We start from the raw sequence: 12,068 nt of genomic DNA on the forward strand, positions 1-12,068 counted from the left end.
TGTTATCATACAATGTAGTTCTGAGCTGTGTCTCTGTGTGTCTGTGTGTGCTTCCTTACGCGTATGTGTGTGTGTGCCATTTCACTGTCACCAGTTTCCCACCTACAAGGATAATCCATCCTGTGAAGTGGTGAGGTGGAAAATGCCATTATGTAGAAATAGCTGACATGCAGTTAGACTTGCAGGCATGTGATGTGTGAGTGGATGTGGGTGAGAAATAGAGATAGGGAACACAGAGGGGGTAGAAGGGCCAGGGACAGTAAACTTCATTTGGAAACATTATTTAATCCTCTCGCTGCAGTGATAAACTAAAGGCCTCTGACAGAAAAAGCACATTTTTTTTCTTCTTGAAGGTAGCAAGGTGTTTGTAATCCCAGCGTGCATACCCATGCATCCACTGCAACTGTTTTTGATAGCTAAGCTGAGCTTTTGATTGGAGAAATACGAGAAATACTTTCATTTGGATCTATGAAAAATTCCAGTCATAACACAGTTTGACGAGCACAAATTAGTATTTTTGCACCAACAAGGTGATTCCCAAATTGCTATTAGTTGAAAACTTGTTGTGTCGTTGCAAGGTGTGCAGTCACTCCTTAAAAAGTTTGAGAAAACTGGTTAGTGGGGCACAAAAGAAGAAGTGGAAGGTCTAAAAATCCACAGGAGATGAAGAGAGTCTGAAATTAATGTCTTTAAGAAAAAGGAAAAAATCCAGCAAAAACTAAACACCTGACTCAGTTGATCCTTCGAATGTTTGCTGGAGCCTCATCAGAAATGTTCTCTGTGGAACAGTGGCTTTAAGAAGGTAAACAGAGAGAAAAGCCACAATAACTTGACTATAAATCTGTGGCAGTAGATCTTATAGAACGATCAATCCAAATTTGAAATTCATGGGTCAATTTGGTGTCACTATGTCGGGAGGAAGAGAGGTACGACAGTGATTGTCTAGAGCCATCTGTAAAACACGGTGGAGGCTCTGTCATGGTTTGGGTTGCATTATAGCCAGTGGTGCTAGGATCTTGTCAAAATGTGTGGAATTATGAATGCAGAAAAGTGCCATCAGATTTTGATCCACCATGCAGTACCATCTCTATTCAGCTATTCATTCACAGCACGACAAAGATCTCAAACACACTGCCAGTGCAGTAAAAGCATAACTGCACAGAAAAACATCTAATGGGGAGGCCGATCCATGACTGAGTCATGTAAACAGTTTGGGATCATCTTAACAGAGAATGGAGTCAAAGTCAGCCAGCATCCAAAGAGGAGCTTTGAATGTCCTTCAAGACTGGAGAAATATTCCTGAAGAGAGTTCAGGCTGTGTATGTATATGTGCAAATGTTTTAATCCCTGAACCCATTTCCCATTTTCATAGCAAAATATAAAGAAATGAAACATGGCCTAAGACTTTTGCTCTGCACTGTATCCTGTAGTACTGTTGTTGAAAGCTGTGATATTGGGCATGACAAATTATGGTAGTCATTAATCGTGTTTTTGGTCCAATACTGGTTTAGGTTGAAATATCTCAACAACTAATTAAATTTGACTTAAAACCTAATGTCTTCAAAAAATAAGTCTTACTAAATGTTTAAAACTGCACACCTGATCAACACCGGTTAGCATGATCAGTGTGAGGATGTTTATCTCAAATCATTTCAGAGCTGCTAGGGTGGCCCTTAAAATATTTGGAGGAGCACATAATACTTTAATCTCATTCTCATAAAATTTGATTGAAGGTTTAAGTAGATGTTGGCACATTTCTGAATATATTTCCATATTTTCTTCTAGAAACTTCTGTATACACTGAAAAGAAAAGGCTTACAAAAGAATTTCACCATTGCGAAGCTGTCACAAGACTTTCACATTCTGCTTTTTCACACCTTTTCCAAATAGAGATGCAAACCTATTTAGAAGTCGGGAGGTTGATGATGATGATGAATGATGAACACTCAATAATGGTGCACTGCACCGGCTGCCATTCATCACAACACAGTGTGAGTTTGTCCTCCCTTCACTTCAGTAATAAGAAGATACGTGCAGAGACAGATCTCAGATCTGCATTGGTATGTGAGGGGGCAGCCAGCGGGAGAGTGTAGTTTTTTGGCTGTGTTATATTACAGTTCAAGCCTGCCAGCTCTCACTTCCATCTGCAGAGGTTGTAAACTATTCAGCCTTCAGCCATTCTGGCTTAGTCAGACCAGATGGTCAAATCACACTGAGGAATTTTCTGGAATTCAGATTGTTTCATATTCATTGGTTTATTTTTTATGTTATCATTATATACATTTTATTGGTAAAATATGCTCTCATGGGGTAAGCATTAAAGTTTATGAATTAGCTTGATGGATGGATTGTAAACGTTTAAAGGTAAAAGAAATGTGTTCTGTTTCCATCTCATGTGTAGAAGTTGAGTGAAGGCAGGTCTCTTTGATGTTATGCTTATGAACTTGCACATGCCCATGCAATACTCACGGACACGGACGTACGTGCACAATCCACTATAAAGAGTGTATGGATACAAACCTAATGTAACATATAACACAAACAATGTTCTCTGTGTTAGTCCATGCATTTTAAAGCTTTTATCCAGCATAGAATTAAATGCTAGATTTAGTCTTCGTACATTCTGATGCTGGTCTTACATTTAACCCTTTAATAAAGTAGGTTGTCCATATTCTTTTGTCACAAGTTGAGGTGGTATCTGTGTAGATGCTGACCAATTTGACTTTGTTCCTGTAAATTATTTGAAACTGCAGTAGGCGTGAGAGTTGGGGATGGATGGGAGATAATGCATGCACTGAGTTATGTTTTCAGACTGTTTTAATTTGGGCATGTCTGCACATAGTGTCTGGCCTGTTTCTGAAAGAAATACGTTTTTCTTTCTTTGTTAGCTAACTGAAAAACATAAAGCAATTATTAGTTGAACATCTGATCTGTTTTCCTTGTCCGTCTTGAAAAGCTGAGCTTGTTGGGGAAAGATGAAGAGGTCTGTGGAAGCATCGGGACTCAGGAGAAAGAAATCTTTGCAGTCAAAGGTCTTCTTGAACTTAACCCATGTTCTCAGAGCAGGGCACACAAGCAAGCTGTCTATTGAGTCTGAGAATGACCAAAGGGTGAAAGAAGTTATGTTAGAAGTGAGATATCCTGGCTTTATACAACCTCAGAGATGTCTGTTGTGGACTGCCGTGCTGGAGCTAAAAGTGGTAATAAAAGGCAAGACAAAATCATGTTGGCCGCCCATTAACAGTGGCAAATATTAACAAGCCCTTTAACTCCCCATTTCTCTTCTTTCTCCAAGGTCTTTGTCATTCGAGGCTTTCTGTTCTTACTATATCTATGAGGACATAATGATAAGAATATTTGGGGGTTGTACACTGAAAGAAATGTGTCAATTTTCCTAGTGTATTTATCTTTTAGAGTCTATTTACTCAACAAGCATTAGTGTAACAAAAGATGCGTTATAAGTAGTTTGACAGCTTTAGGCAAAATGCTAGGAAAAAGAAGCTTTTGAATTTTTGATATGTTTATGTTAATCTTATCGAACTAAGAATACATGAGTTTGATGCATCATGCAAAGATGGCAGACATTAATAAAGGAGACGCTATTCTTAATAAAGCTATTATTTGGGGCAGGATATGTTCCTATTTATGTGCTAAATAAACAGAATAATTGCATCCTGTGTCCAATAATGAAATTGGCCTATATGAAACATGTTTTCTGGGGTTGTTCCACTCCTGGCAGAATTATACATGCATCGTGTTGAGATTAGAGAGGTGAAGCAAGTACAATAGTTAGTTGTTATTGAATAAACTCATCCATATATTGTTAATTTTATATTAAATATGATGTTTACAAAAGGTTGCCTTATTCTCATGACATTGGGAATACCTGGGAGTTTTTAAATGCATTAGTCATTTATTCTCACCCAAAGCATAATTAATTTCTATGTAATAATAATAATAATGGATTGGATTTATGGATTTATATAGCGCTTTTCGGGGCCCTCAAAGTGCTTTACAATTCCACTATTCATTCACACAATGGTGGAGGCAAGCTACAGTCAGTCTGTCCTGGGGCAGACTGACAGAAGCGAGGCTGCCATATCGCGCCATCGGCCCCTCTGGCCAACACCAGTAGGCAGTAGGTGAAGTGTCTTCCCCAAAGACACAACGACCGAGACTGTCCGATCCGGGGCTCGAACAGGCAACCTTCCGGTTACAAGACGAACTGCCAACTCTTTGAGCCACGATCACAAGTAGTGAAGACCAAGGGCAGAGTAAAGAAGCTCCAGTAATATTTTCAGAGTACTCTCCTACTTGCCTTAAACAGCCTACAATACAGACACAGGCACATCCCTCCAGCTAACTGAGACAGAAAGGAGCATTTCTGAAATAACCAGGTGTACACCACTGTGAGAGATAATATTCCTATAAATCAGCTAGCATACAAATGGAAATCAGACTTGTGGTTTTTGCACTCAAAAAGATAAGAGAAGGATTTTCTCTATTCCAGATCATTACTGGGCCTCTGTTTACTCTCATAGCAAAAACTATTATTCTCCCTCTATCTAGATTCTTGTGAAGAATGCTTGTGTTTTCACTGGTGAGACTCATCCATCTGAATGTGCCTGTTAGAAATACTGGCCATCTCCACCCACTTTGCCTTTCACACACCCAAAACCAAACTCTGGTAATTTTTTTTATCTTAACATCGTAGCTACAGTCCATATTTATTTATCTTTCTTCTCACTATCTGCTGTCACGTGAAAAAACCCCGTTTTCACAGGACTGCATAGGCTCCTGTGAAAAACTATGATTCAGTAGCTTGTAGAACCAGCTTTTGTACAAATGTAATTGTTGTCTATACAACGTTTTAAATCTATCATATTGTTGTGGAGGAATTTTGGTCCACTATTATTTACAGTGTTGCTTCAGTTAATCAAGGCTTGTGGGCATTCGTTTATGCCCAGCTCTCCTGCCACAGTATTTAGGCCATGTTGAGATTTGGACTTTTTCAGGGGTATTGCAACACCTTAATTATCTTTGTTTTTCAGCCATTCTGTTATAGATTTCTGCTGTGATTGAGATCACTGTCGTCTAGAATACTTTGGTATAGAGAGGAGGTCATGGTCAACTCTGTGACAAGCCCAAATCATCGCTCCTCCACCACCGTGCTTCACAGTTAATATGAGGTGTTTGTGGTCAACATGGTCCTGTGGATTGTGAACTTTAACATTTAACATGCTAACAAAGCCTCTTTGTTTTTTGCATTTTTTCTGAGAATGTTATTTTCCGTTGGCCTTGGGGTAAATGTGCTACGACTTCCACTCCTGGGAAGTTTGTGGCAATAATACAGATCTGAGTCCTCCAGAGCAGCAAACTGCCAAAACATCTTATTTCATAAAGATGCCCACACTTGCTGATGAAATTATTAAGAATATATGCCATAAAAACAGGACTCTAATGTTTGCATTTTAACTGCAAATATGACTTATCCAGCACACTATGTCAAAGCCACTGTAATGGCATGTTAGCTTAAGCCATAAAGCCATCAAACATCTTAAAGAGGTAGTTATGATTAGAAATGTACAGTGCACTCCATTTATGACTTATCCTGTCTCTGTTTTGGCTGTGATCAAATGATTTATCGCTGAGTTGTATCCTCAAGGTTCTTGTAACTTTTATACCTTTTTTTCATCACTAAACACTATGTCATAAACAGTTTTACACATTCACGCCAACCTGTATGTTGAGTTCAAAGGAGGATCTGCTTTGTAAGACAGCTACAGTAGATTATCAACATAATAACATTAAATGCTAAGTGCTTTAAATCAACGGGTCCTTACTGGACAGTATAAAAGTCCCTTTGATGCTTTAATTTCCTTGGCGTCAGTGGAATTTGTTATAAAAGTGTTTACAGGGACGCCTGCACCTGGACATATAATAATTATCAAACACATTATGCACTTGTTAAGGACATGGAAGTGTATAAGAAGACATCCGAGTTCATGTATAATATGACATGAAAGTTTCTAACCTGGACCTATTTATTTGATTAGTATGCCAGTCAGTCATTGTTACATGTCTACAAGTCTCTTGAGTACAGCAGAACTACGCTGTTAAACTCTTCTTTGCGTATTACTGTAATTAAAAAAAAATACTCTTAGCAAACACCAAAAGCTTGACTTCTGCAGAAGAGTTCCAACTCCTTGACAAATGAAAAAAAAAAGCTGATTATGTTTTTATCTTTGAGGGCCTGTAATTACTTTTTTCTTCTTGTTGTTCTTTTGCATATTTTTCAGATAGGAGAAAAGAAAAGGTGGAATTGATGACTGTGAAGTGCAATTTAGGAACTGCATTTGTGAAGAGAGGGACTGGGGAGGAGGAGAAGGTGACTGAAGGAGGAAGACGAGGAAGAGTATGGGTCACTCTTCTGTGTGCATCTTTCTACTGTCCCTTTATCTGACTCATCAAAGTGTTGCAGCGCAAGCTGAAGGTAAGTCGTGATATTTATAAACCTGTGTACCGCATGCTTACAGAATTTATTAATTTGCGTGAAATATCCCTTCTCCTATAGCACATCAACTTTCCTCCTTACTTTTTCCACCCCCTCAGTTACTTGATTGATTTATTTAACTCAGTGACTCATGTTTGCAGTCATTTTTCTCCTTTCTGTTTGTTAAAAAAGAGTTAGGTACATATTATTCTGAGTCACAGCCACGTGTCCGATTGTTAGCTTGGTGCACAAATCTATAAATTAGACAGGTTGGATGATCAGGCCAAGGAAAGGGCAGGTGCTCAATGAATAGAGTCTGTGCGAGTGCTCCATCATTAAATCTCCACACCTGGATTGGTACATGGGGCAGACACTAGCCCAGCTACAGTTTCTCTCCAGACTGTGTCTAGTCAGGGAATTTAAACATCTGCTGCCCTCATGTACAGTACAGCACTCTGTCAGCTACGCTGTCAAACCCATCCCCCTAGATACAGTACTCCAGTCTCAGGTGCTATTGGATGTCACCAAAAGGTCAACGAGCCAATCAAAAGTTAGATTTCCTCCACTTGGATTGTGATTGGCAGAAGGTGATTGGTAAAGTTGTTGGGCAGAATTATGGAAGGTTATAAATAGTCCAAGAATACATTAAAAGCTGTGCTTCCTATGCAGGTGCTCCAACTGTTGATTAATTATAGTTTTAATTGTTAACCCAACATTGTTCTTAAGGTCCTGTGTTTCATAAAACACAGGACATAGGTTTACAGAAATAGGTTTGTATAATTGTCATTAAATAATCTCATCTCATACAAGCAACAAATAAGCAATAATGTATGGAAGCTGCTCATTGTGAGAAACAATCAGATAACTTTAACCCAACTTTTCAGCATCATTAGAGCTTTGTAGCCTTTTTTAACTCAGTGATTTACATCCCACAAACTTACTGAGAGAAGCAGTTTCAGCCACTTTTGCCAGCTGTCTTTTCTGCAGCAGTAAGCAGCTGTTCTCATTAAATAAGCTATGACAAACTCACTGTGCATACCTGCCCAACACCAAACAGCATGCACTAAAAAATTAGCAACTGGCTCATTGGGAAAATGTAATATAAAAAATCCTATTTTAATCTCAGTAGTTGGTGGAGACCAAGACAAAAATACTGCCGTGCTGCCACAATGACTGATAGCCCTAGAAAGCAAAGGGCCCTTAGGCTTATAATAGACTTTATTGAGCAACTACTTCCTGTTCTCACCTATGTTCTTAACGATTATTTTGTAGCACAATACATGTTATTGTTAATTGCATTTTTATTGATGTGTGCTCTCTGATGGGTTACATCTTATGATCTCATGTCTTAATCTTGTCAGAGGTGATTGGAGTAATGCATCAATATTTCTGAGGCTTTTTCTTTCTTGGCAGAATTTTCTGCAGCATATGCTCAAGCCACTGGGCTGCATCTAATGTGGAAAGCAGTGGTGGTCCAACACCAAGGTGTATGCAACCTTTGAGATATCAACATAGATAACCTTCAAGAAAACCATTCCTAATCCCTCAGCGTGTTTTGTGTCCTCATCCTGGGCATGTCGATCTCACCTGCCAGCCTAGACAGACGAACTTCTGGATAATTGATCTTGTTTTCCATCCCAGTCTGTGTCTGTCTGACAGACACCAACCTCCAGCTGCTTCTTCGCTCAGTCTTCACAACATTTTATGTGCGTTTACTAAAATCCTTCAAGTGTGAAATGCATCCAGTAAATGGAAAAGCCACATGTTTATTATAGGGTAGGTAGTTGTTTTTTGAGGCACAACTCGGACCGGAAAGTATGAACATTGTTTATCTCTTGAAAGTGCATCAATGAGTATAAGTCATCGCTAATAGATCTGCTGTTGCTGAATATATGATACTACAGCTTCCAAAGATAATAGCGCTTGAGAGGCCTCCAAAATGCTATTCCCGGTGATATTTTGTTTCCTTGGTGTATAGCCAGAAATGTATAGGTGTGTGAGGAGGAACATAATGTTAGGCCGCTATGGGCTGAAGACATATGTCACCCCCAGTGAATCCTGGGATTGCAGCCAAAGGACGAAGGGTGAGATAATAGAGGAGAGAAAGCTTGATAATGAAATAGAAGACAGCAGAGAATCGCTTATCACTTACAGAACAATCAGTTGCGCCTATCTTCTATTCACTAGCCTAATCAATGCTGTTGTCACTTTGGTTTATTGCATATGCAATACCAGAATATTGACTTACAAGGTGTTTGCAGACACAGCAGATTGTGCATGTGAATATGTGTTGGTGCACTTGCGTATTCAGTGCACCGGTTCACTCAAAAAAGCATCTAAATCCCATCAAACCCAGCAGATTCTTATTTTAAATGCGTTTGTTTGCTTGGGCAAGGGTACTGACCCTGATTTTGGGTGTGTTTACCTTATTATTCTAAGCGTTTCTCATCGCTGTACTAAAGTTTTATTGCTGGAGTGCTCAGAATATTGATAGTCTCTTTGGCTCACTTGTGTCTCATTAAAAATTCATAAGGATTTGTGTGAGGCTCTGGCTGCATGACAGAAGCAAATGAAAGGAATCCCCTCAGCAAGGTGGAACAAGACTGCTATCTGGTGGTCAGTGTAGGAATTAAAGATGTCTAAAGTAGCAGGAGGCTAAATTAGTGTTTTTGAGGGAAACCCTTAAAGATAAATGTAATGGAGAAAAAAAACATTAGAAATTACAATTTGATAAAATGTCTTATTCAAGTCTTGAAACCAGCAAAAAATAAAAATAAATAAATAAATAAAAAACTAATTAAAAAATACAGCAAACACTACAAATTCATTAGCTGAAAATGATAGATTGCATTTTTAAGTAAAGGATAAAATATTCAAATATGGCTTGGGCAATTTATAATACTAAAAGTTATTAAAGTAGCACTGATAGTGATAGATAATAGATTAAAACATTTAGTTAATGAGCTCAAATGAGGGAAATATTAGTTAAGTAAATTAAAAAAAGTGAGTTCTCTTTAAAACCTCACTTGGTTTTCTCAGTCGGTTTTCAGAGAACCGATGTTACCCTGGTAACCAAACGATATGTGTCAGTAAACCGCGGTGTAAATTGCCATTTAAGTGGTTGATGACAGTTTCTACCAATCTGTAGGCAGCATAGCTTTCAGGAACTGTTGGGTATTTATGGAGAATTAGAATTTGGAGAACTCCAACAGAATTTGGAGAACAGAATTTCCCAGAGGAACCCACCCGAGGGATTAATAAAGTTTTATCTTATCTTATCTCTCTAACTCTAGCAATTCACCATCACAATCCACGAGCCATAAAAATACAAAAAAGGATATAGAGAGTATATAGATATATAGAAGTTTCACCTTTTTTGAAGTTACTGACGAGGTAATGGAATAATAGCTAGATATTAGTATTAGTGCATTTCTTTTTAATTCTTGAATCTTCTTAAAATATATCTTATTGTGTCTTTCCATGCTTCATGTATATGCTACCATTTACACATATTAATTAATCTTTTCTTCTTTCCTCAGCATGCAGGACAGTGGTTCAGGCCGACATAGTGTTTCTGGTGGATGAGTCCTGGAGCGTGGGTCATAAAGACTTTTCCAGAGTCAAAGACTTCATCTCAGCCATCATCTCCTCCTTTCAGGACAATGTGGTCGGAGCTGATGGGGTCCGTTTTGGAGTCACTGTCTTTGGGGATGTTCCAAGGTAGAAGTCAGTCCTGAGCTTGGTACATCGCATGAACCTTTGTGGCAGCTTGGCATAAATTAGATTCAGCTGTCTTTTCTGCATGATCACTTTCTATGACCACTGACAGGAGACGTAAATAACACTGATCATCTCTACATTATGGCTCCAGTATCTAGTGGGATATACTAGGGAGCACATGAACCTTTTGTCCTCGAAAGTTGATGTGTTTGATTTGTTACAAGAAGGAGAAATGGGCAAGGGTATGGATTTGAGCAAGTTTGTCAAGAAACAGATGTTGGTGGCTAGACAACTGGGTTGTCTGCAGCTCTTCTGGGCTATTTTTAGTCTGTAGTGGTTGGTATCTATCAAAGGTGGTCTGGTGAAGGAACACCAGTGAACCAGCAACAGGATCACTGATGCACCAGGGGAGCGAAGGCTAGCCTGTGTTTTCTGATCCAACAGATGAGCTACTATAGCTGAAGGAGTTATTGCTGGTTCGGATGGAAAGGTGACAGAATACACAATCCTTTGTGGTGGCTGCATGTCCATGCTTGAAACCTCTCCAGTGGCGAAAGCACCATCATTGGGCTCATGAGAATTAGAAACTGAGCCATAGGTGTCCCGGTCTAACAAATCACATTTCCTTTTACATCACGTGGTTTGTTGCAGATTGTGAACACCCTTTTATGGAAAGGGGTTTCCCTAGTGACTGTGGCCTCTTTCAGCAGAAAAAAGTAGCTCAGGAATGGTTTGGGGAGCACAACAATGAGTTTGAGGTATTGACTTGGCCTCCAAATTCCCCAGATCTCAATGCTATTGAGCATCTGTGGAAGTTGGAAGTTGGATTTTAAAACAATCAACTCAATTGCAGGAGTCTTGGTCCTTTGCATTTATGTCAAAGTTCTGTGGTCTAATGTGGAAAAATGTTTCTATCTGATCCAGTTTTGTGCTTCTATGTCCATGCAGGATGCGGATTGCTTTGACAGACTACAGTTCCCTTGAGGAGGTACTCAGAGCCATCAAAGACCTTCCCTATGAAGGTGGATCCAGGAGGACTGGCATGGCACTCCAGTTTCTGGTCGACTCTGTTTTCAGCCCCGTCATCAGGCGGGATTCTGCCCCGAAGGTACGCTGCTTTACACAGCGAGGTGGATTGTTATACACTGAAAAAGAAAAATTTAAATCTTGGTAATTTTTGACAACATGCTGTTTCACAAGCTTTGGGGAAATTATTGATTTGAGATTACTACCCATGCTGCAAAAACATGCATGTACTGTCTGTTTCGGCCCTGTGTGAAAGGAAATGACTAGTCAGGAATCTATATTTCTACTCCACAGGACATGTGGAAAAAACAAATAAACAGGTTTACCATTCTCACACTGCTGTGAATCTGATTAAACCATCGTGTTATATGCTGAGAATACAAATTGATAATATTTGAAAGGTGCAACAGGGAACAGTATTTATTTTGCTTTCTCTGGTGCTTTGGAGGAAAAATAAAAGATAAAGAAAATACATTTTCCACCACAGATTTTCATCGATTATCAGATGGAGATAAGGCGTGACTGCTAAACATCCAACAGATGGTCATCCACGGTGACTCAACTTGGTTTATGCCAATGACCTTAAAAAAAACAAGTGTTAAATTGGGCTTGGTGCATTTCTTGGATCCTAACAAAAATGCCACATTCACCAACTTGTCTCAGAAATTCCTTGTCAAATATCCAGATACACTTTCTTTCCCACAACTCTCCTTTTCTATCAGACACATTTCCCTGACAGTCTAATACTGTAGTGTAGTCACAGTATAACGCAGATGGTTAGCATTCTAATCATTTCTCTATCTCTGTGTGCATGTGTGAATCATCTTGC

The 12,068-nt window shown here is 39.1% G+C and overlaps 1 protein-coding gene across 1 annotated transcript in view; it reads left to right on the plus strand.

Annotated features, from left to right (window-relative positions):
* Positions 1-12,068, plus strand: part of col7a1l (collagen type VII alpha 1-like) — a 71,739-nt gene that overhangs the window by 877 nt on the left and 58,794 nt on the right. Inside the window, exons 2-4 of the mRNA XM_006781151.3 lie at positions 6,300-6,493; positions 10,033-10,213; positions 11,162-11,321. Coding sequence (XP_006781214.3) covers positions 6,418-6,493; positions 10,033-10,213; positions 11,162-11,321 — 417 coding nt within the window. The 5' untranslated portion in view covers positions 6,300-6,417. The remainder of the gene's footprint in view (positions 1-6,299; positions 6,494-10,032; positions 10,214-11,161; positions 11,322-12,068) is intronic.

The sequence above is a fragment of the Neolamprologus brichardi genome, chromosome 17 (genome assembly GCF_056152115.1).
Source record: "Neolamprologus brichardi isolate AB-2024 chromosome 17, ASM5615211v1, whole genome shotgun sequence".
NCBI lineage: Eukaryota > Metazoa > Chordata > Actinopteri > Cichliformes > Cichlidae > Neolamprologus > Neolamprologus brichardi.